At 42.3% G+C, this 25,091-nt stretch overlaps 1 protein-coding gene across 2 annotated transcripts in view; it reads left to right on the plus strand.

Moving 5' to 3' along the window:
• Positions 1 to 730: 730 nt before the first annotated feature.
• The window catches only part of ap1b1 (adaptor related protein complex 1 subunit beta 1), a 28,712-nt gene continuing 4,351 nt past the window's right edge, over positions 731 to 25,091 (plus strand). Inside the window, exons 1-21 of one of the 2 annotated variants that reach the window (XM_061070779.1) lie at positions 731 to 776; positions 2,943 to 3,003; positions 4,080 to 4,185; positions 4,271 to 4,406; positions 4,915 to 5,160; positions 5,385 to 5,575; positions 5,687 to 5,908; positions 6,073 to 6,193; positions 6,306 to 6,401; positions 6,713 to 6,828; positions 7,836 to 8,001; positions 8,852 to 8,950; positions 10,124 to 10,383; positions 10,728 to 10,929; positions 11,980 to 12,009; positions 12,098 to 12,238; positions 12,340 to 12,485; positions 12,569 to 12,698; positions 14,411 to 14,495; positions 15,005 to 15,091; positions 15,740 to 15,894. In XM_061070779.1, coding sequence (XP_060926762.1) covers positions 2,967 to 3,003; positions 4,080 to 4,185; positions 4,271 to 4,406; positions 4,915 to 5,160; positions 5,385 to 5,575; positions 5,687 to 5,908; positions 6,073 to 6,193; positions 6,306 to 6,401; positions 6,713 to 6,828; positions 7,836 to 8,001; positions 8,852 to 8,950; positions 10,124 to 10,383; positions 10,728 to 10,929; positions 11,980 to 12,009; positions 12,098 to 12,238; positions 12,340 to 12,485; positions 12,569 to 12,698; positions 14,411 to 14,495; positions 15,005 to 15,091; positions 15,740 to 15,894 — 2,772 coding nt within the window. In that variant the 5' untranslated portion in view covers positions 731 to 776; positions 2,943 to 2,966. Of the gene's footprint in view, positions 777 to 1,017; positions 1,087 to 2,942; positions 3,004 to 4,079; positions 4,186 to 4,270; positions 4,407 to 4,914; positions 5,161 to 5,384; positions 5,576 to 5,686; positions 5,909 to 6,072; positions 6,194 to 6,305; positions 6,402 to 6,712; positions 6,829 to 7,835; positions 8,002 to 8,851; positions 8,951 to 10,123; positions 10,384 to 10,727; positions 10,930 to 11,979; positions 12,010 to 12,097; positions 12,239 to 12,339; positions 12,486 to 12,568; positions 12,699 to 14,410; positions 14,496 to 15,004; positions 15,092 to 15,739; positions 15,895 to 25,091 lie in introns of those variants that run through there. The other variant, XM_061070778.1, reaches the window with a different exon arrangement.

Raw genomic sequence — 25,091 nt, forward strand, 5'->3', positions numbered from 1 at the left:
GTTCATGTTTATGTTATGTTATGTTAGGTTGGTTAGATTGTTTGTATGCTATGTTGTGTTTATGTTATGTTATGTTATGTTGTGTTATGTTGAGTTGATGTTTATGTTTATGTTTATGTTTATGTTTATGTTTATGTGTGTGTTGTGTTTATGTTTATGTTATGTTAATGTTTCTGTTACGTTGTGTTTCTGTTAATGTTAAGCTGTATGTTGTGTTTATGTATATATATGTAATGTATATGTATATATGTATATGTTGTGTTGTGTTATGTTATGTTTGTGTTATGTTGTGTTTATGTTAATGTTTGTGTAAAATTGTGTTTATGTTGTGTTTATGTTAACGTTTATGTTAAGCTGTGTTGTGTTGTGTTTATGTATATATATGTATATGTATATGTATATGTATATGTATATGTATATGTATATGTATATGTATATGTATGTATGTATGTATGTACATGTACATGTACATGTATATATGTATATGTATATGTTTATGTTGATGTTGTGTTATGTTTGTGTTATGTTGTGTTTTGGTTCATGTTTATGTTAAGTTGTGTTTATGTTCATATTTATGTTAAGTTATGTTTGTCTAGTGGACAGTATTTAAAGCAGCATGTAGTTGATGGAGATGTTGAACCACTTCCCTCTCTTCGGTCTCTGAATGAAAGCTGACGTTGCTCCGTCTGTTTGCAAACGATATTTAGAGGAGAAGACGGAAGTAAATCGAGTGGGAGGGGACGAAGGCCATCACAGCTCCTGCTTCGCCTGTCACGGTAAGATGTCTGTGGACATTTTCTCTGCAAATTCACGGTGTGGCGCGTCTAAATTTAACCGCAGAAGGTACGCTAATTCACGGGGGAAGGTTTAAACTTGGCAGACAGATTAAGAGCTTACCTCGCCCGGCAGAGGCTTCCCTAAGCCGCGGCTCGGAAGGTCATGCCTCAGCGGCGCTAGCTGGAGAAGTGGCCGGGGCGCTAGCTGACACTGACAGGCAGCCTGTACCGCTGCGCTAGCATTTAGCATCAGCTTCATTCAGAAAACCCCTCCGCTGCCAACATGCAGGAATGGGCGAATCAGCTCTGCGTGAGTAACCGGTAGAACTGCGCTGTTAACGATGTTACTATGGAGTCTAAACGACCTGAACTTACGTTATCGTCTCGTATTTTGAATGCACCTCCAGCTATGCTAGCCTTAACATCGATGTAGCCGGATGCTAACCAGCTAACGTTGCTGTACCCTGTGGCTAAGCTAGCAGTGTTAAGTTACAGTCAGCTGATGTGACTCGCTCATATTGTTGGTTTATAAACTATATGAGAGCACATCATGTTCACGGTGACCTGGCAGCTGCGGGAATTGTCGTAACATATTGTAATCGTTATATTGTTGCTACAGGAAGACTGAAGTTAGCTCCCCATTCGATTACCTTTTAACGGTAACTTGACCTAAATGCTGATCCACTGGTGATACTAGTGAATAGTTGAATAATGTTCGGGTGGATTGAGTTGAAGATAAGAGAATCAGACTCTGACAGTTTTCTGCTTCTCTTAATGTTGTGGAAGGATGTTGGACACGAAGTCCCAGCTCAGTGGGGTTTGAATTAGACTCGAGATCTTGTGGCCTAGAGGTGAAAAAGTGCTGGAGTCTTGTTTTGTTTAACGCCACAAATGGAGTAAAACGTTTCGTAAATCTGAAACAGTGTTTTAAACAGTCTCGGGTTTGCTGAGAGAATGTTATCCAGATCAGTGCATAGTGGGTTATGATCTAGACCAGGTCCTATGTGGACATTAAAATGCAATTTTCTTGTAATAAAGTTTTAATTTTCACTTGGATCCAAACAGTCTCTAACTACTACGTCTTAACTCATTTCAAAACTGCATAAAGTGCAGATCAATAAGTTTACTTTTGCTCAACTCTCTTATCAGTGTTTGTCTTCTGTGTCGTTACTCGCTGCTTTGAAAGTTGTGTATTTTTCACTGGAGTCTAAAACCCTTCTGGTGTTTGCTTTTGCCTGAAGCGCAACAGTAACTGAAACTAACACGATTAAGTTATTTTATGTTTTCAGGTTTATCGTTCAATTTCAGTGTTACTACTGGTGTTATAACATTGACAAGCCTCAGCCACACATACATTTGATATAAAATATCAGTTAACATTACGATCTGCTGGTATCATTATTCCTCCAAGTTACTTCTTTATAAATAAATACCATTTGATCACTGCAAACGCTGTAATGCTAACGAACATCCGGACTATTTAAGGGAATGTTCATTAATATAACTATCAGTAAAACACAGCTCATGTTGTATAGAGATGTTGATATTGTTCAAGGGAAATTCCCCTCTGACAAAGAGTACAGTGTCATATGTATGATTGAATAGAAAGTCATTTAAATCAATTAAATTATCAGCCATCTGTTACATTCAGTACAGACAAATTCCAGGGACTACATCAGTATCTATACTATCCTACCAAAGTAGCATACTCACTCATATGGACTCAGTTAGCAGTCTATTCGGTACACAAACTTATACACCAATCCTAGCACTCAACCCTACCTTCAATTAGTGTATAGATTCTGATTATATATGAGGTGTTCCTGTAAAACAGTTTCACAATTCTTCAGGGGAAAGAGGAGAGAGAGACCAGTCACTGTTGTAGCTATATGCTAGATCTTGTTTAAAGAGAGGCACTGGATCAACAGGAAACTGCTCAGTAAAAGAGATATTGCTGACCCAGAAAGAGGAGATGTGAGCGTCCGTTTTCTCACCAGAATCCATTGTTATGTATTTTGATAGATCAGTGTCATTTGTCCAGGAGAAGACAGGAATTCCTTTTATTTCCCTATGCTTGCACTTCTAGTGTTTCCTGTTGCTCTTGTGATTGTCCCAAGCTTCAGAAAAAGACACAATCATCGTTTTCTCTCTTTCTGCACGCTGCAGGAGAATCGACAATTTGGATCCAAGATGACGGACTCCAAGTACTTCACCACCACCAAGAAAGGTCTGATAGCTTACTCTTTGTCAATTTGTTTGATAAATGGTTTTAACATGTTTAACGTAGTGCTTTGTGTATTTTGTGGCATGCTCAACTGGATTCTACTGAATTATTATCTCGGCTAAGAGGGACCTGGACTTTTTTTTTAGATTCACCTTGATAGTGTCCAATTAACTGAAAGCTGTTCAGTGGTTTCAGAAAAATGAATTTGTAATGGAAGCACCACAGTGTGTTACACAATCACAATCATCCAGTCAATTAAATTGGAGATGCTTTTTTTAGCTCAAGCTCAATGGTCCCAAATGTATCCTTTAATAAACACTGTTGTTGAATTGACTCAACTACAGCTTGGAAAAAAATACAAAGAAAAAATGCTAGTACCCTGCTTTATGCCAACATTATTGCCTCTAACTTAACAGCTCTGGTTATTTAAGCTCCGATCAGACATATGGAGCACTACTTCTCAGAGGTTTTACTGTCCTGCTGGGCCCCACTGCTGTATTTTTGATTTCCTCACACATCCCTGAAGCAAGTTCCCACACACGGATACTATGAGTGATGGTGTCTACACTCTGTTTATTTAGGATTTCTTGAGACTCCAGTGTAGGAGCATGTTTCTTTCAGTGTCTGCATTTCCTGTGGCTTTGCTCAGTGTTGCTAAAATCTTGTAGGAGATTGGGGGTGATTAACGGCTCACGGTGCCTGGGAAACTCTAAGTAGCTAGATTTAAAATTGACAGTGTAGGTCTTTATGGTGTAGTTCATGCAGAAACGCACCAGAGTAACACAGGAATAAACCAAATGAAGATGATCTCGCTTAGTTTATTATAAAACATAATCATTGATACATAAACAACAGAAAATCCGTTGTCATTTTTCACGAGAAGTTCACATGATAACATGACACATCATTCAGTATCTCTACTGACAGTACAAAGTCAGACATAATCTATTAAACGTTGACAAATCCCAGGATAGATTTTTTCAGAGTATTAACTGTCTTGAAGTATTTTTACTGTACAGTTCTCCTTTCCAAGCCAAACAGGCTACATGATGAATGATCTTTTCCTCTTGTGTATACAGGAGAGATATTTGAGCTCAAGGCAGAGCTGAACAGTGATAAGAAAGAGAAGAAGAAAGAGGCTGTAAAGAAGGTCATAGCGTCCATGACAGTTGGCAAGGATGTAAGGTGAGAAAGGAGAAATAATTTCAGGAATATCCACAGTGTAATTATGTACTGTGACTCAACACCTTCCACCCTGTCTTTCCCTCAGCGCTCTGTTCCCAGATGTTGTGAACTGCATGCAGACGGACAACCTTGAACTGAAAAAGCTGGTCTATCTCTACCTGATGAACTATGCCAAGAGTCAGCCGGACATGGCTATCATGGCTGTAAACACGTTTGTGAAGGTAAAGCTCAGTCTGCCATAAATGTGCAATCACTTTTTGTAGTTATTGTTTGTTATTATTTGATCTGAGTTATTGTGTTTTTTAGTACAATGTTGTAAAACATGTGCAAAATGTGAACTTCTCAAACATTTCAAGTGATATTAGGAATACAATTATTTTGAATAGTAGGTACGTTTTTACTTGAAATGTATCAGGAATATTTTTTAATTTTAATGAGAATTTCACCACTTAAACTAACTTTAAGTACCAATTTCACATTTTGTTGTTTATGTAGTTCAATACTGACTAATTTGAAGGACAAATGTTCTTCTCACTAATTAGAATAAACTCATGCAAATGCTGTTTTGTGCAGCTGTAAATTTCTTCTTGAATCTCTGACATCAATGATATAATAACCAAACCCCAGGGTGTCAGTTTAGGTTAAACACGGCCCTTTGTAGTCAGATGATGAAGAAATAAATTAAGGTTTGTGAAATAAGCTATCGCCTCTCTGATTCACGTATTCCAGGACTGTGAAGACCCCAACCCTCTCATCCGAGCCCTCGCTGTTCGCACAATGGGCTGCATCCGTGTGGACAAGATCACGGAGTACCTCTGTGAGCCGCTGAGAAAATGTCTGAAGGACGAAGACCCATACGTGAGGAAGACAGCCGCTGTGTGTGTGGCAAAGCTCCATGATATCAACGCCCAGTTGGTGGAGGACCAAGGTTTCCTGGATACCCTCAAAGACCTCATCTCTGACTCCAACCCCATGGTAGGATTTCTTCCGGCATCCTGCTTACTTTCCATTGAGCTAGCCAGATTCCTCACTCAGGGGGACTGAGCTGGCTACATACTCTGCGCTGTGCTGGCATACTAATGTTCCAACCTGATGCCAGACTGGAGTTTGTACAGTGGCGTCTTTTGTGTCTTTATTTATAGCTGTTGGCTCTTACTTTTCCTGTTAGCATTTATCTGTTCAATTGTCTTTATCTTAAGGTTGTAGCAAACGCAGTGGCGGCACTGTCGGAGATAGCAGAGTCTCATCCCAACAGTAATCTACTGGACCTGAATCCCCAGACCATCAACAAGTTGCTGACAGCTTTAAATGAGTGCACAGAGTGGGGACAGATATTCATCCTTGACTGCCTGGCCAATTACACACCTCGTGATGACCGTGAATCCCAAAGGTAAAAGCAAACGCTGGCTTCATTAACACTGCATATCATTAAAAACCAATTCCCAGTAAACTCCATTCAATTTTCTGCTGTCTCCCTCCTCATATCATTAACATCTACTAGCATCTGTGAACGTGTGACCCCACGGCTCTCGCATGCCAACTCGGCAGTGGTGTTGTCAGCAGTAAAGGTTTTAATGAAGTTCATGGAGATGCTACCCAAGGACTTGGACTACTATGGCACCCTGCTGAAGAAACTGGCTCCTCCTCTGGTCACTCTGCTTTCTGCGGAGCCCGAGTTGCAGTATGTGGCACTAAGAAACATCAATCTCATCGTGCAGAGACGGTAAGTGTGGGGAGATAACCTGGGGAGAAGGTGTCATCAAACTTTGGTTATTGCTAACCTGAAGAAAAGTTGCATTACTGTAGCATGGCAAATTTCAGTTGCTTTTGTATGACTGTCTAAGTCAGTTGCCACAGATAATAAGAAATGTTCATGTCCCTTTTTAGCCCAGAGATCCTGAAGCACGAGATGAAGGTTTTCTTTGTAAAGTACAATGACCCAATCTATGTGAAACTGGAGAAGCTGGACATCATGATTCGTCTAGCGTCTCAAGCCAACATCGCTCAGGTAACACATTCACTGCTGTAATACACTGTTGTTTAAGGCGCTTTTTAAGACAGAAAATATAATGTTGAAAAGATAATCTGCGTTACATGGATACGTGTCTGCCTCGCTGTAGGTGCTGGCTGAGCTGAAGGAGTACGCCACCGAGGTGGATGTGGACTTTGTCCGTAAAGCGGTCAGAGCCATTGGCCGCTGTGCCATCAAAGTAGAGGTGAGTGCAGATGATGTAATACTGTCATCAAATGGTTTGTTTACATCCATGTGGCAACTATGTAGGGTCAGCGTTAAAGCAAGAGTTAGTGTTTCCAGTTAGTGTTTATATGATAAACCAAAGGTGGCTCTGTCATCATGTCAGGGCTTTTTGTGCTTAGAAAAAACCCAGTGTACTCTTAGGGTTTTTTCCTCTTTTCTTTACTTTTAAACCTGTGTTTTAGATTTTACCTATGTCTTCATTATCATTATATGTCTATTCTGGTTATATAGACCTATAATGACAACTTTTTTTCTCCCTCCATTCATTAGCAATCAGCAGAGCGTTGTGTCAGCACCCTGTTAGACCTCATCCAGACTAAGGTCAACTATGTGGTGCAGGAGGCCATCGTGGTCATCAAGGACATCTTCCGCAAGTACCCCAACAAGTAGGTTCCCTCCTTGACATTACATTACTCAGCACCTGATGTTTTTAGTCTGATTTCAGTCCTAAAAATGTAAAATTTGAGTGCTTTATTACATAAATGCCATAAAATTGGGCCCCTTCATTAAAGTGGGACACTTTGTAAGACCTATTAAATGCTTTGCATCGCTGTCTGATGTTGAAATTTTAGACTTACTTACTCAAGCATAGTTTCATTCACAAGCAGTCGCCCCAACTGTTCCACTTCACCGCCTCTCAGATTGTATTCCCTTCTCAGATTATATTCTTTAAAATGGCAAAGCTTATTACACAGGCAAAGTGTTTTCAGATTGGCCTTTATCCTAAATGACTTGCAGGAGAGTTTTCAGAGAAGAAAATGTCTTCACTAGCAAAGTGTGGGATTTGAAGTGGACACCACTTAACTTCTTTTCGTGATGCACCTGGTGAAACGTCAGGCACATTACACTGGAGCATGACTACTGCTGCGACTCCAACAGAGTGGATTCATGTGCCAGACAGAAACCTCTGCCACGCAGCAGCCCACCATCACCCGCAGTCATGAGTCTCTCTAAGGCAGCGGCTTTGCAAAGCTTACTCCTCTCCATGCCTTAGGCCTTAAGCTACTCAAACTTCTGTCTTTTCTGTTAAATAGACTCCAACTAAATCTTTCCTCTGTGACATGTCTTGTAAGAAGTGCATTATGTCAAAGGAGCTGGCTCTTATCAAGCATTTTATGCAGATACAGCAGATGGTTGAGCATCTCACAAGCAAAGGACCCAAAGCACCAGATCTGTTGTTGAACGACAGTAAATATTGGATTTAGATTTGTCAGACTTCCAGAAAACACATCTACGGAGTGATGCTAATGTTCTCTGACTGCTGCTCTTGATGCTTTTGCTGTCTCTAGTGGTCAAAAATATATTCATGTAGCCTTAAATCAAATACTTACTTCCTATTTAATGTTTTTTCTACTATAACATTTGCAAAATCGTCACATGTGTCTGTTTCCAGGTATGAGAGTGTGATTGCCACTCTGTGTGAAAACCTGGACTCCCTGGATGAGCCGGAGGCCCGTGCTGCCATGATCTGGATCGTGGGAGAGTACGCTGAGCGCATTGACAATGCTGATGAGCTGCTTGAGAGCTTTTTGGAGGGATTCCACGATGAAAGCACTCAGGTGTGTTGAGGAGAGGGCAAGGAGATTGTTCTTTCGAAAACATAAAAGTGCCTTTTATTGAGGTGGCCCCAATTATTTGAAGTCGGTGCTGGCAGTTAGTAGCTCACTTTGGTTTCTGGAGCTGGAAATAATTAAAGCCACCGGGTGGCTGCTGCTAAGCTCTGAATATGGAAGTGACATGCCACACTGAAACACAGAGTACTACAGAGAACTGGTTTAATTTAACTGAAAAAATCTGTGGTAACCAGGATAAATTAAATCCTAGATGATTAAATCTTTTTTTAATACGCTTACTTTACTCTTGTCTAATTGATTAAAGCTTCTTGCCATTCATTAATTTATACACATTCTCACTCACTGAGGGTACAACCAGTTTGGGTTCAGTATCTTGCAGATTTTTAAGTGCCAACAAGAGCAGCTGGGGATCAAACCACAGACATTGCGATTGGTTGGCGACCTGCACTGTTTCCAGAGCCTCAGCCACCACAGGATATGTGGCTCAGAAGCACAAACCTTGACACTGAATAGCATTTTCCTGAGTTCTCTACTGATTTAAACCAAACTGCTTGTGTCGGCTCAACCTAAGTAATAGATTCATGTTATTGCTTTGAAGAGGTTTAGCGGATTTATATTAAGTGATGTTTGTGGGTATAAGGAGAAGCATTTGCATCAAATGGCCCTTTGTGCTCTGGTTTGTTTAGTATTTAGCAGGGTGTGGCACCCATGGGAAACCTGAGAATTAAACTAAGTTTAGAACTCGTTTTTAGCCACAATTGATTTGCATTAGCTGTATTTAAAATGAGCATGTGATTAGTCTTAACATTCTGTATGTGTTCACTATGCCCTCTAGGTGCAGTTGCAGCTTCTGACGGCCATCGTCAAGTTGTTCTTGAAAAAGCCCACTGAGACCCAGGAGCTGGTGCAGCAGGTTCTAAGTCTGGCCACACAGGTGAGGAAAAAATATATCTACACATAGTTTGATGCATTCATTTCACATTCCTGCCGTCACCTCTGTGTACAGATGTGTGACAGCCCTCACTTGCTTTATCCTCATCTGAAGACACATCCATGTCTTCTTCCTGAGGTATGAGTTATTCTCTCTCATCAACAAGGATTCTGAATCCGAAGACCTTTTCAATACTTTATCGTTGTTGAGACACTGGAGTATCGGAATGGTTTTATGAAACCAAGCCCTGCACTTACACAGTAATGACTGCAGTGATCTTGGCTCACTCTGCAGGTACAAATTATGCATTTTAATTGTTTTAGATAGTGAGTTGATTCTAAAAAAAAAAAAAGAAGTCCATCTCATATTATTTCAGCCCCAATAATATTTGTATGTTTCAGTCTGTCAATAATTACCAAAATAAAGATTCCAAAACATGTGCAGCATCTCTGTAAATTGTATGTGTGATTGTTTAAAGACAACACTTGATTCTCTAGTTTATCCAACCAGCATTTTAACAGTTAACATTTTTTAAGTGAGGTTCAGCAGACAAATTAGAATAAACTGCATAATGATATATGAACTACTCAACCATGTGCATGCTTTAATCAGTAACATTAAAAAAACATAATTGGGTAAATAGTGTAATGTTGTGAATTATCCTTGTTTGTTGTCTCATATCCTGTAGAGCTTTAATGAGAAATATCATCATGGAAAGGATGAAGTGGGGCTCTTTTATGTTTGTTTTTCATCATTAATTATACGAGGATGACGGAACATGAGGAACTCATTTTGCTGCAGTCTGATACGGCACCGCAGCTGTGGCTTCGAAAATGACTTGGGTTGAGGCAGAGTTTCTCTTGGAGAATGATATCGAAAAAAACAACCATCATAAGCTTAACACATACAGGCTTTTATTATATAATATTTTTGCTCCTGCAGGCAAAACGCAACAACAGGGAGAAAACACCCTTTATAAAAATGTACAGTTTCAGGTTGTCTCACACATTATCCAATTCAAGATCTACCCCAAGGCTCTGACTTTTAGATCTTTTGAATCACTGTTCAGTCTCTCATATCGAGGCCAAGACAGAAAAGAGTCTAGCATTAAGAATTTATTAAATATGCTCCATAAATAACAATCCCTCTTCCTCATGCCTCCCTCTCTTACGGCAGGATTCTGATAACCCAGACCTCAGGGACCGCGGCTACATCTATTGGCGTCTGCTCTCCACAGACCCTGTGGCCGCTAAGGAGGTGGTACTGGCTGAGAAGCCCCTGATCTCAGAGGAGACGGATCTGATCGAGCCCACGTTGCTGGAGGAGCTCATCTGCCACATCGGTACTCTGGCCTCTGTCTACCACAAGCCACCAAGTGCCTTTGTGGAGGGCAGCCGTGGCGTTCAGCACAAGAGGATCACTGGCAGTGTTGGATCGTGAGTCATGCTCTTTTCTTCTTCTTTTTTTAACACTGCAGGGAAAGGGGTGTGTTTACTTTAGTTGAGCTAGCTTCTTGACTCTGCTGATTCCCTTTAGATCTGCTGAACAACTCACTTTCCAGCAGGGTCATATCCTGCTGCTTGGTGCCTTCAGCTCATTACATTTACTTCCATTGTTCAGACTGAGTTGACTAGATGGAGCTATGACAGCAGTTTAACACATTAGGCTTACATATAGTTTGAATCAAAGTCAGCAGGTATCAGGCCCGACATCCCCATTTAAATACATAAGTAAAATTAACGTTACTCTTTTTTTGCCTGTCTTTGTTTATTTCTGCTAGTGGTGAGAGTGAGAGCCCAGAGACAGGTTCTGCTGCTGGAGCTTCTGAGGCACCTCCTGCTGTCATCCCATCCCAGGGAGACCTCCTTGGAGATCTGCTTAATCTGGACCTGACGCCTCCTACCACCACAGGACCACCACCCCCCACCTCTGGCATGCAAATGGGTGCTATGGACCTACTTGGAGGAGGATTGGACAGCTTGGTAGGTGTTCCGTTCCACACACAACTGTTTGAGATAAACTTCCCAGTGCTATAAAGCTGCTACAACACATCCTACTTGATTTTTATCAGTGGGACCTGGTGAGGGTAATATGTCTCTTTCTTTTTTTCTTTACTCTTGGTGCTTTTTCTTTTCTTTTCTCTTTTGACCCTTGTGTGTTTTCCTTTCTTTGTTCAACGCTGCACCTGCAGATGGGCGATGAGTCTGAGCCGGTAACTACGTGGAGGGAGAGGGCACCACATTTATAAACCATGTCAGACCATTTTAGAGGATTAATTTACCCACTGCTGTTTTACTGTAGTTCTCATGCATCAGTCTGACATGTTCATTCATCATTTAACATTAGTTGTTACAGTGACATGTAGAGTGAGAATGCTGTTAAATCCTGGAGTCCGTCTCTTATCTCTGGGCTCTGCGATGTGTTTTCGTCTTTCAATCAGCCGCCTATTCCCCAGCGGACGGACACTCCTCAGTCACCTCAGCTCCCACATCAGTCCCCATCGCCCCCAGATTACAGCCCCACTGAGGTTGGTCCAGGAGACCACACTGGACCAGTAAAGGCCAGCACCAGCCTAGATCCCTTTCTTGTCCCCTGGTGTACCACTTTGTCCTCTGAGTAGTCCTCCCCCTAGCAGTGGACCTGTGCCTGTTTGCACTTTGTATTACACATTTTACGTTTCCTGCTCCATTTATGTGTGATTTTATTTATTTATTTTTAAGAAATTGTCCTTCATACACAGTAGTTATGGATAGAAATACGTAATTTTTCCACCGTACCCCAACCTTTTCATCATCACAAGAGATAAAGGTAGTGAATAGCACTTGAAAAAAAATACTGGATTACAATAGACACCTAAAATGAGAAACATTGATGCGTCCTTGTTATTAATAGAATAAACCCCATAGATATCATCGATCACTGAATAGCGTTTTAGACTCTCACTTCCCTCCCTCCATCCGCTTCCAACCTTCCCAAAAATTATTTAATATTGCAACAACATAACTTTTTTTCTGCTTCAACCTTCTACCCAGCTTGGTGGAGACCTTGGAGGAAATGCTGCTGTAAGTAATTTCTTCTACAAAGGCTTTGTCAGGCAACTCAGTGTGAAATGGAACGTGTTAGGATAACGTGTTGCTTTGTTACTCACAGATGGGGACTGGTTTCGGCGCTCCAACTCCAGCTGCAATGCCTGCGTCTTTCAATGCCCCTGTCAGCGGTGGTCTGGATGACCTGTTTGATCTCGGTGGAGGAGTTGGTATTCCTACGGGGGTGAACAGCGCACCTAAAACAGTGAGTTCTGAAAAGCTAGGATAAGACATCTGACAGAATGATGTAACCATATGTGTCCATGATGTATCCATAATTAAAAAACTGATTCTATTCCTCTGCAGATTTGGCTTCCTGCCATGAAGGCCAAAGGTCTGGAGATAACTGGCACTTTTGCCCGCCGTGCCGGGGTCATCCAAATGGAGATGACCCTCAATAATAAAGCAATGAGTATCATGACTGATTTTGCCATCCAGTTCAACAGAAACAGGTAAGAACCACCTGGATGCGATCGAAGTTGAGATTTTTATATTTTTAGAACGTTTTTGACACTTTTTGTGTGTTTTTCTGCAGCTTTGGTCTTGCTCCAGCTGGTCCACTCCAGATTCTCACTCCTCTCGGCCCAAACCAGAGCATAGAAGTTGCCCTTCCCCTGAGTACTGTGGGCCCTGTTATGAAGATGGAGCCTCTGAATAACCTGCAGGTAACACACTGTTCATTTCCCTTCATATGTTATATCTTTCATGGCTTCCTAATGAACCCAGGGCCTTGAAAACCAAGACAGCTGTCAGTCAGAGTATAAGTTATCTGTTAGATGTGGCTGTATTAAGTTTTTAAGTCTTAATTCAAGTTGAAAGTGTTTTAACTCATTCAATTTGTCATTGCATATCAAAAACTTACAGGACTAAAACTAAAATAATAAATAAAACCAAAATGTTTCCTATATTTCAATATTAATGGACCTGACTGCATCTCATGGTTTGTCTTGAAAATATGACTGTATTTCTCAAGTCATGCATCCTCCCAACTGATCACCAAAACTGATGAATTTTCAGGCAGTGAATAAAACGGAATTAAAACTCGAAACAGCCATCAGAGCGGTTTTGATAAGTTGTAAATAAAGAGAGGCAGAGGCGGGCTTGTTTTTGATCAGGGTGGTTCTTTTAACTGCGGAGAATGGTTGTCGGCTGTTCTGTGCAGCTGGAGAGAGAAGATAAGAGTGTCGAGGGATGATGGAGGTGGGGGCGGTCATTAGTGGTCTCGCAGCACATGACGCCTTTGTTTCCCCTGGCCTCAGCAGCCCTGCGTACCTTTTTACTCCACTTTGAAAGGGTCTATGTTATTTTTGTCTTGTTGGAGCATAATATTCCACATTGTCAGTGTGAGTGCTCTTCTAACAAGTGATTCGTTGTTGCAGTTTTGCTTTTGATTTGATTGATCAGTGTATCATATAATATGTGCTATTCTGTGTTACTGCCATAGATTGAATTAATACTCTGGAAAACACTGGCTTAATTAAGTTGACAAGCAGTCCAAAATCGACACGTTTAATTTACTATCGTAGGATACTCAGGCAATTGGAAACTGGGAACAAATAAATTCTTGCTTGAAAATGACAGAAAATTATTGAAAGTGTTAGACAAAAAAATAAGAAATTATATTTCTATCAAAATGTGGAAAACTAGGCTTTGTTTTTTCTTAATTTATAATTCTATGTATGTTTTGCAAAAAGATAGATTATCTATTCTAGTTTGTGTGGTCCCGCATTGCACCAAGGCATAAGATGCCTTAATTAATTTATTTATAAGTTTTACTTCTTCTGTGGCGGAACTCAGTGTCCCTCTCTCAGGTCCTCTTTGTTCAGTAGCCTGATCAATACTACTGCCTAGGAAAAACAAGTATCTCCAAGTGAAAAAGTGGTGTCCTACAAGTAGAAGACACCGACAAATGTGTCAAGAGAGTGTGTGGTGAAAAGAGTTTTACACCGGTGACCGTGTGATGTAAAGAATGTCACGTGATATTCTTAGCGGAGTTAAATCGTCTCTCCCTGCCTCTGCCTGCTGCACCCTGCTGATCCACCTCTCGCCTGAACAATACGAAGGATTTGATAGTGTTGTTAACTCGCTTTGCAGAGAACCTCCCACTGTGTTGTGCATGTGTGAAATGCAAACCCTGGGTAAACTCCATAGCCAATTCTACGTATTTTACACACAGGTCATATCATACCTGAAAACTGCTTTAGAGAGTAAGACTCCCAATGGCCTGGAGCCCTCTTGTTCAGTAAACCGCAAATCTAAACCATCAGTGCCCATCCTTGAAGGGCACTTGAAAAGTAATTACCCGTGAATTGCTTCTTGTTTCTCCCGCTGTCGTTTTCCTCCTCCTGACTCATCTTGGATATGTTTACTCTCGCAGGTGGCTGTTAAGAACAACATTGACGTATTCTACTTCAGCTGCCAGTACCCCATCAACATGCTGTTTGTCGAGGACGGGAAGATGGGTGAGTGGGTCTCGGCTAAATCTCTTCATTATAAGCCTGAAAACTAAGCTGACGTGAATGACACTCACACACGTCAGTCTTTCCATGAGTGTACATCATTGTGTCTGATCTGAGCCTGTGAAGAGGTCTGACGTAGGATTTGTGTGTGTGTGTGTGTGTGTGGCTGCACACTTGCTCTTACATACACGATGCCATTCCTGGGCTGTTTTTTTTCTCATTTTTATGTTGCTGTTTGATTTATTCTGTGAAAACGTGTTGGCAGTTCACCCTGCAGAGATTCCTAATGGGGCTAGCAGCAGGATTGCTGCCAAAAGCTCCAGACTAATGCCCCAGAGCCACACACAGCAGGAAGCCTTGTGTTCTAGTGTAGAATCAGAAAAACTCACACACGACTACACCACAGTTTACATTTATCTTTAGCAAAAATTCTATTGCTATCCTCATACTGTGTAGGTTTCAGCATGTGCTCTGTATTTGGACTAATCTCATGACTGTCTGTTACTCTACAGAGCGACAGGTGTTCCTCGCCACATGGAAAGACATTCCGAATGACAATGAGTCCCAGTTTCAGATCAAAGACTGCCATCTCAACTCAGGTGAGAACGCCACAGAGAACGTGAGGGTGATTGAGCTGAAGAACACATCCTGCACAACACAACATCTCCCACAGCTTCTTTTAAATGTGAAGACAGACGAGCAGAGCAACAGAGGGTGAAAACTCAGACCCTCGTTACGGATGCAAATTGCATTTGATGAGAACTCATCAGCTGTAGTCCCTATTTACGTGTGATAATCCAGTTTTACAATAGCGTGAGGGCAGCTGAACTGGAGAAGAATTCCTAATGACAACTTAATGGAGATTTCCCCCCCCACAGATTAAATTTCTTCATGAACAGAGAGAGCGAACGTTTCACATCCTGCTGGAGCGCAGCAGTCAGACAGACTCTGAGGAGAAAAGTTCATTCCAAATTAGTGACTGTATTGTCAATGCACAGACAGCCTGCGGGGACATTTTAAGGGATGATAACTTGAAAAATAAATTCTTCATGGTTTATTGTACATTTGATGGTAGTTTCAGTAGACAGCCATAGAGCATGACAGGAGTCAGTGTGTGACACTTCATACTGAATAATTACAATGTTTATTCACAGATACTGAATACTAAACATGAGCATTCAGAAAAGACAGAATAGGTCCAGTTTTCTACAATTTAAAATTAATAACTTTTTTCATTCCTTCAACAGACGCAGCCTCTAACAAACTGCAGGGCAGTAACATCTTCACCATAGCCAAGCGTACAGTGGAGGGTCAGGACATGCTGTATCAGTCCATGAAACTCAGCAATGGAATCTGGGTGCTGGCCGAGCTGAGGGTGCAGGCAGGAAACCCAAACTACACGGTGAGTACTGCATGAGCTGAATTCATCAGTCCTGTCACTGTCGTAGTTGCTGTATTAACTATTAGCTGCCAAAATAAACAACAGCTGAGCTGGACATTTAGTTTTATTAAGCAGCACATAAGTTGCTCAATAAAACTGATGAAGGGAGTTGTAATATGCCATGTGACTGTTGTATGACCATTCTGGTCAAATTTGCTACATTGGCTGGGCAAGGGTACTTGACTGTTTTTACACTGCTCATGCACAATCAGGAAAACGAATCAATAGTAATGTGTGTCAGTGTAACACAAACTCAGAACAGTTTATCCTGAAAGCACCGGAGTCTGGTTTGTACATGAAAACAGAATGTCTGTCAGGTCTGGGTCGGCCGTTTTTTTTTTTTTCCAGGCTCAGAGGGAAAGTTATTGCCCCAGCAGCACTCTAGTTTTAATACATCCGATTCAGAGAAAGTTGTCAAAGACCTGTGGACGGACACCACTTTGAATCTGATCTGTTCACATTGTTAGTGTTGACAATATTATAAAAACTAGAACTTGTGAAACTTGATTTTACCTTTCCTGGGGTGATTAATGAATCTTTATCTTAAAGGTTATAATGGTTTACCGGGAATAAGCAGGCTGATTTCTGTATGGTTAAATTATGTTTTCGTACGATAAAAAGAGATATTTCTTGTTTTTTGACATTTTTCGTTTTTCTAATTAATTTCAAATCCCCATGTTTAATAATACAGAGCACCTTGTTTTTGTTTCCTACATTTGTAAGACCTCTGCAGCATATTAGCGATACAAGAGAAGGCAGTTTTATAACACACGCCGCTGACGTTCTGGAGAGACACATGACATCACAGTGACTGATTTGAACAAGCAGAGACAGAGATTACTGTGAAGCATTGAGTGATGAGTGTGCTGGAGGGGCCGGGCTGGTTGATTGTGCAGTGATTGAAGTGTGTGTATTTGTTTGCGTCTTCCATGGTTTTGTTGTCCGTCACTCCTCTTTGTCAGGGTGCCACGGTCACGGATTGTTTCTGCCTGACCGGTCCAGAACGGTGACCTTGGCAGATCTCTCCTTCCCGCTCATCACTCACACACTGCTTCAGATCATGTTTTTATTTATAAGGTGCTATTAACTGTCTTCTTGTATTCTCTCGTCTAGACAAGGCAATTTGTCAGTCTCCCAGCCCTCGCTCATTAAATCTTCTGAATTTTAAATCGTTTCACTGACCTTCATCAGTTTAGTCACCTAGCCTGACCTGGCACTGTTTTTTTAAGTAATGATTATTGGTACAGTATTTACTGTGTGCCATTTTACTCTGTTTGAGGTTTGGTACACTTGTTTTATTTCTTGCTCTAGATTTCTTGTATATTTCCCTTGTGCGTCAGTTTGTGATGTAACATTAATTCAGGAGGTCGTTCTCTGCCACCATCAGCTGATACCGTACTTTCCCCGTCCTTTTGATATTTAAGTCCAAATGATTCCTCACAGCGGCTGAGAAGGCTCCCCTACTTTTTGCAGACGGGTCATTAATTGTTTAGTGAAGACACAGCTAGACTTTAAAGTTAGCTGTGTGCCGCATGCTCGGTGTGTATGCTGACGCTTGTCCCTGTGAGCTGCTGGCTGCTGGCTGCTGCATGGTCCCTGTTCTCTCTTGGCACATTAAAGCCAAGCTGCCGTAGCCTTTTGTTGGCAGCTATTTTTAGACATGAAGAAGTAAAGCCCTGCCAGCGCTCGTTTTCTGGGGTTTTAATTCGCTTTAGAAGACGAAACATTAAAAAAAGATTATTATTCATTCCCATGACGTGGAGATGCATTTTTTTCAGCGCCTGTTTTAAGGTGTAAACATGACTTGGCCTATTTTTCTTATATTTCCCAAACTTGATTGACCCCAGCTGTCCCTTGATGCCTCACCACTTGTATTAAAGAATTCAAGCAGTGCCCCAATTACACACTCCATACTGCTGTCAGACTATTGCCTTGGGCCAAATATTTCTCCTCCACTTAAAAATAATAAAATAAAATTGTCCACATGTCTTTCGTATTACAAATTATCTCCATCCAGATGAGACAAAAAATCTACTACAGGTGCACGCCAGGCCTGTGGATAATCCAAATAATATTGGGCGAGGCAGACGCCTGTGAATGCAGATAATGTGGTGGAGTAAAGTGACATTTATCTGCAAACTTGTAACTGGCCTTACATTGCTAATCCAATGCAAAGAAAAGGCTTTGTTAATAATTTGTGAACACAAAATGATGTATCAACCCCTCCGAGTTTTTATTGAGCATTCATTGTGTTGCTCTGGTTTTGTTCTCTACAAACTCCTGAGGGATATGTTGTTGGCTGCTGAATCCGTATTTGTGTTCTTCATGTTGTCACCAAAATGTTCTTGTGGTTAAGTAAAGCGACCTATGTCTGCCTCTAGCTGGTATCATGTCAAAATTCAGTTTGATTCAAACTTTTCATTTCCCTGCACTTAGCCCATCTATACGTTAAAGTAATTTGATCAGAAAATGGGGAGATCTCTTATCCTTTTGATATGTAGCATGGAGTTCTCATCTGCCATCTCCTGTCCCCATGGCAACTGTGTGACCAGTGGTGTTGCCTTGTTTTCTCTTCCCATATCTTTTGCTGTTAATTCTGATGGTTTTGGTCAAAGTGAATTCAAAAATAGATGTCTCACACACTCCTTCACAAGTTCTATTTTGGGGTGAAAATATGGAACATACTGTATTTTCTATGAGACAGTTTAAAGATTGGTGAATTTTCTCAGTTAGACCTTTGTTGGTTGTGTTACTGAGAAGCCCTGTGGTAAACTATTAAAGGGTTTTTAATCGATTAACTTAATTTGTCAGATCTTAAACTGTTTGTTCATTCTATTCATAAAAAGTTAAATGTTATCTCTTGTTAACACATAAAGTTGATGAGCCAAACATGCATCGAATAAGCATCTATATTTGCTTGAACCTGTTGCATTGCGCATCACAAAAGAACATTTCCACGGACTCTGACTCATGCAGTGTTGTCAGGCTGCTTTATTTCTTGCTAGATGAGAGTTATGTCCCCCACGTACCTGTCTCATTTGTATAACCTTTGCAGTTCATTGTCATGGGATGAAGGAACAAAGACTGATACAATTTAGTCTTTGTTCATACACACCTTCAGGGGACTCTCCTCCATCATTAATGTAGCTCCCTTTTTCCTGTTTTCTAGTTTTGGCTTTCTCGATAGCAGGTTGCACTCAGTGCAGCCCCGCATCCGCATTTCCGGCGGTAGCATCTGCATTTCCTCAAATCTAACCCCCTGCTGACAGGAGCTGTCTAAAATGTTGCCATCAGCAGTCTGCATTAGCAAAGAGCCCCGAGTATACAGAGGAAACACTGAAGGAGCTGTGATATAAGTGCTGTATTTCACTGCAGCTCCGTGATCTCCACCACAGCACAATCCCTGACCTTCACTTGTTCCTCACTGAGGCCAGTGGGACATCAATGACTCACTGCATTTCTGCTGAATAACCGGTCAGCTAGTCAAGAGCCAGACCGATATTGATCTTTTGATATGGACAACCAATATGGATAATATCAGAAGAGATATATATATATATATATATATATATATTGAAATTTGGCAATGATTCCTAAGATGATGCTATCAAACCCTTATGACAAATAAATGTTATTGAGGGTTTGTATTAAATTTTATAACATTTTAACCATAAACTGTTATAAAAAGCTATGAATAAAAGAATAAACTTCTACATCAAATTATATATAACTTAAATTAAGAAATTAACATGTACATATTTTCTATGTTCTGTAAACTAAGTTTTCGTATTTGCGAAGACAAAAGAAATTAGCTGTTTTTTTGGGGGGGCCAACAGATATACTATTGGAGCTCTAATTATAGTTCTAATGTATGTTGAAATATATTGATATTAAATTAAATTTCCTGTAAAATAAAAAAAAATTATTTGAATTAAAGAAAATAATAATAATCAATAAGTTAATTGAAATGAAAACAGGAAGAAATGAAAGCTTGTCTGGGGACACTGGGATTAAGGCACTGACCAGGGAGCTTGTTTCTCCTCCTGTCAACTCTCTGCTGTCTGATAATTGGCAGAAAATGCTCAAAATACTTGCTGGAAAGACGAGGGAATAAAAGAGAAATCGCTCACTGAAAGTAGAGCTATATCAAACTTGACAGGTAATTACACAACTTTAACAAAACCACGTATTTGTGGATTTAGCATCTTGCTGCGTTGTTTGTACTTGTCAGTGAAAACCAGTCATGGATGGTCGGTAATTGCAGACAAGTGGTTTCCATTTCTCGCAGCAGAATGAACAGCCTGTTATACAGCAATTATTTTATGTAACGTTTGGAAATATGAATTAATACAAAGGATATTAATTCTGATTTAAGCATTAAGCACCAATGGTACAGTTATTCCAAAGCTCCAGCTGCTGTGTGTTACCTTCCTTTTGGAAATAACCACTGCAGTGGGATGGAGGAAATCTCAGTTTGAGACTCTGTATCAAATCCTTAACCGGCTCCAGCTGGGACTGACTTCAAAGAGCGAAGAGACTTTCTCTTTTTTCTCAAGTGAATTCGTGTGTCTGTATTTCTGTCTCTATCCGATAAGACTCAATTAAGAAGAGATTCTTTCTTCATGTCTGGAAAAATAATGAATTTTGTCTCCTGGAAACGAGGGAGATTATTCTGATTTATTTACTTACTGTGATCTCATTTGTAGCATCAATCTAATGCAGTATTGCAGATGTTACTCATGTTTGCGGATCTTGCAGCTGTAAAATGTAGAATCATTACATTTGTGCAGATTAAAGGGCGCAATCTGCTTCTCTTTTTCATTTGGCCAGTGTTACGTGTGGCCAGGAGGTGGGGCTCTGTGTGAGAATGTGTGTGTTTGTGCCTCTCTCCACCTTTCTCTCTCTCTCCACGCAGCCAGTCCTCAGGTGAGACTCATCACCTCGTCAGCTGGAGCTGACTTAAGGAGGCTGTGAATTTCTTTCTCTCTCTCTCTACTTCCATGCAGGTGAACGGGTGAGGAGACCGAGGCTCCGTTTTCCCCCTTGCCAGAAGTCCTTTTGATACTTTTGTTATGTTGGTAGTTGGTTCGGGGGTTCCCGGTAGTCCTGTTTTCGGATAACCTTTTTCTTTCATTTAGGTAGTGGGCTATTTAGGCAGACTTAGTTCGGGGGTGAACACTGACTTCGACGGCCGATGGCTGGCTCAGTGTTCCCCTCTCTTTTGTTTGTTTTGGCCGGGAACCTCCAACCCTTTTGGTTTGTTGCCTTTCTAAATATTTGTTTCAACCAATAAACATTTGTTATTATTTAGTGGCAACAGTTGTTTCTGATTCGTTTATTTGATGTGTTCCGGGCCTCACGAGCCATTTCTTATAGGTCCGTAACATATTTGGGGGCTCGTCCGGGATCACATGTTGGGTCTTCAGTGTTTCTGTTGATTCCAACTGTGAGTGCCGTGTCTATTGTGATAGGCCGTGTCTAGTTGATTTTGTGGTGTGACTTGGTCGTCACTGACAGAGTTTGTTGGCTTGGACTTCCTAGTGTGGTTGCCAGTGTTTTTTCGGCCGGCACGTTTGTGCACCATGGTTTTCTTTTTGGTGCTGCTGTGTTTTGCCCTCTTGGGTAGTATTTTTGAGGGAGTAGGTTGGTGAGCGGTCTGTTTTTTTTCCTCTCGCCCTGGTCTGATCAGTGTGGCCAGTCTCGTCATGGCGTTTAGTGCTGAGGAGTTTGTTGCTCATCCGACGATGGAGCAGTTCTGTTCTTGCACTAAAGAGCAGTTAATTTCTCTGGCCAGTTTTCTTAAAGTTACGGTGACTAAGCAGATGAAGAAGCAGGCTATAAGAACTGAGCTGCTGTCTGTGTTATATAAAGAGGGTCTTTTGAGTGAAGCGGTCATGAAGGGGGTGGAGTCACGGTCAGATGTGGATGAAGCGGCTCGTCTCAGGGGATTGGAGCTGCAGATTGAGTTGCGCCGTCTGGATCTGAGGGAGAAGGAGCTGTTGGGTGAACTGGAGGTGCGGAAGCTGGAGGAAGAGACAAAAAGGCAGGTGCGTCTGAAGGAGCTGGAGTTACAGCATGCACCTCCTTCTCCTCCCCCTCCTGCCGCCAGTGGTTTTGATATAGGTAGATGCATCCGTTTAGTTCCGTCTTTTAATGATAAAGATGTTGACAAATATTTCACCCTGTTTGAACGTGTAGCTGAGACCCTGGAGTGGCCTAGGCAGTTTTGGCCGTTGCTTTTACAATGTGTGTTCACGGGAAAGGCCCAGGATGCCTACGCGTCTTTGGAGTCTGGTATGAGCCTGAATTATGATCATGTCAAAGAGGCGGTGCTGAGGGCCTACGAGTTAGTGCCCGAGGCATATCGCCAGAGGTACCGTCGTCTCAAGAAGTCGTATGAGAAGACATACGTGGAGTTTGGTCATGAGAAGGGAGTGTTATTTGATCGTTGGTGTCGCTCTATGAAGGTTTCTGATTTCGCTGGCTTGCGTGAGTTGATGTTGCTGGAAGACTTTAAGAATTGTTTGCCTGAACGAATTGTGACACACATTAATGACCGTAACGTGCTAGAAATTTCTAGGGCTGCGGTACTTGCTGATGAATACGTTTTGACTCATAGGGACAGTTATGATAAGCCACAGTCCTCCCTGGGTCGCAGCTTCTCTGCGCCCAGGCCCCCTGTGACGCGTAGGGAGAGTGGAGGGGGTAAGGAGAGTGACAGGGTTTGTTCCTTTTGCAAGAAGCGTGGCCATACAGTTAATTACTGTTTTGCTTTGAACAAAAGGGAAAAGCCTCCTAAAGCTGTTAATTTGTTAAAAACCGAAAGCTCATTGAGTCAGTCTCCTAGTGCTCCCAGTTCATCTCTCTCACGCTCTCATCCTGGGCAGTCTCCGGAGCTTGATGGTGTGTTTTTGCCTTTCGTCATGAAGGGGGCGGTCTCGCTGACTGCGGGAGGCCCGAAAGTCCCTGTCGTTATTCTGAGGGACAGTGCAGCCTCTCAGTCGGTCATTTTGAGTGGAGTGTTGCCTCTGTCTGAGAAATCTTCAACCGACTCGGCTGCGTTAGTCCGTGGGTTTGGGATGCAGTTTGTGGGGATTCCTTTGCACACCATTCACCTGGACTCGGAGTTGGTTACGGGACCTGTTATTGTAGGTGTCAGTGATGAGTTTCCTGTCGGGGGGGTGTCTTTCATCCTGGGGAACGATTTAGCGGGGGGGAAGGTCCTGCTTAATCCTGAAGTAACAGCTGTTCCCCGGTCTGGATGTTCAGATGAGTTGGTGAGAAAGTTCCCAGGGGTGTTTTCTGTCTGCGCCATTACCCGTGCCATGGCAGCAAAGCAACGTCAGCTGCAGCCTGAGTCCGGTGATGAGGAAGTAGAATTGAGTGACAGTTTTATGGCTGGGGACGGTTCGTCAGTGTTACCAGCCCTTCCCTCCCCAGACCCGGTTTCTCTTCCTTCCCCAGACCCGGTTTCTCTTCCCTCCCCAGGCCCGGTTTCTTTTCCCCCGCCATCTCCCCTTTCTATATTGGACAGTTCAGATGTTAAATTGTCCATGTCACGTGAACAGCTTATTATCGAACAGCAGCGTGATCCCACGCTGGTTTCTCTTTTTGCGGCTGTGGGTTTGAATGATGATGATGGGGGTGGGTCTCCCAGGTATTTCTTGAAGGACGGGGTGCTGATGCGTGCGTGGCTGCCACCACGTTTGGGTTTTCAAGAGGATTGGGGGGTTGTGAAGCAAGTTGTAGTTCCACAGCTGTTTCGACCAGAAGTTTTGAAGCTGGCCCATGATAATCCTCTGGCTGGCCATCTTGGGGTAAATAAGACATATGATAGAGTGTTGCGTTGTTTTTTTTGGCCGGGTCTTAAAGCCGATGTGCGTCAGCACTGTAGGACCTGCCATGTCTGTCAACTCTCTGGTAAGCCCAATCAAACCATTCCCCCGTTTCCACTCTATCCGATTCCTGTTGTAGGGGAGCCTTTCGAACGTGTTATCGTAGACTGTGTAGGGCCTCTTCCCCGTACAAAGGCGGGTCATCAGTTTCTCCTGACCATTATGTGCGTTAACACTCGTTTTCCTGAGGCTATTCCTCTGCGGAGGATCACCGCCCCTGCAGTCATTAAAGCGTTGACTAAGTTTTTTTCCTTGTTTGGTTTGCCACGGGTGGTGCAGACGGACCAGGGGTCTAATTTTATGTCTAAGGTTTTTGCACAGGTGGTGAAGCAGCTTGACATTTCTCATTGTCATTCCAGCGCGTACCATCCAGAGAGTCAGGGTGCGCTTGAGCGGTTTCACCAGACCCTAAAATCTATGCTGCGCACTTACTGCCTCGAGTATGGTAAGGATTGGGATGAGGGTGTCCACCTGCTTCTCTTTGCTGTGCGTGAGGTGGTACAGGAGTCGCTGGGTTTCAGTCCTGCTGAGCTTGTGTTTGCCCATACGGTGCGCGGTCCGCTTAAGTTGCTACATGAAAAATGGGTTGGTAGTGCAGAACCACAGAATCTGCTGGACTATGTGTGTGATTTTCGTTCAAAACTTCATCGTGCTTGTGAGCTGGCTAAACAGAGCATGGTTGTTGCCCAGGGCAAGATGAAGCGTTGGTTCGACAAAGATGCGCAGAGCCGTAGCTTCAGCCCAGGGGACAAAGTGTTGGTGCTGTTGCCCATTCCTGGCTCATCGTTACAGGCACGTTACAGTGGGCCATATGTTGTCCGGGAGAAGGTTGGCGCTCGTGACTATGTGGTCGCGACCCCGGACCGCAGGAGGCGAAGTCGGCTTTGTCATGTCAACATGTTGAAGCCCTATCTGGAGCGAGGGTCTGTTTCACCCTCCCCTGTTGTATTGAAATCTGTTGTGGCGCTGTCCGGTGCTGAAGTGATTGATCAGGGTGAGGCGGCTGTGGCGCTGTCCGGTGCCGATTTGCCGGAGTCTGAGGAGTTGGATTTTGATGGTGATGTCGTTGCCTTGTCCAGTGCTGTTGTTCATGGGCGTTTGAAGAACTCTGAACTGCTGGTTAATCTTGATGGTTGTGTTTCGCATCTGCCTCCGTCTCAGGGTGAGGATGTGGTCCGTTTGATTGGTTCACATATGTCACTGTTCTCTGATGTGCCCTCTCAGACCCAGGTGCTGCAACATGATGTTGAAGTAGGAGATTCG

The sequence above is a fragment of the Limanda limanda genome, chromosome 5 (assembly GCF_963576545.1).
Source record: "Limanda limanda chromosome 5, fLimLim1.1, whole genome shotgun sequence".
Lineage (NCBI taxonomy): Eukaryota > Metazoa > Chordata > Actinopteri > Pleuronectiformes > Pleuronectidae > Limanda > Limanda limanda.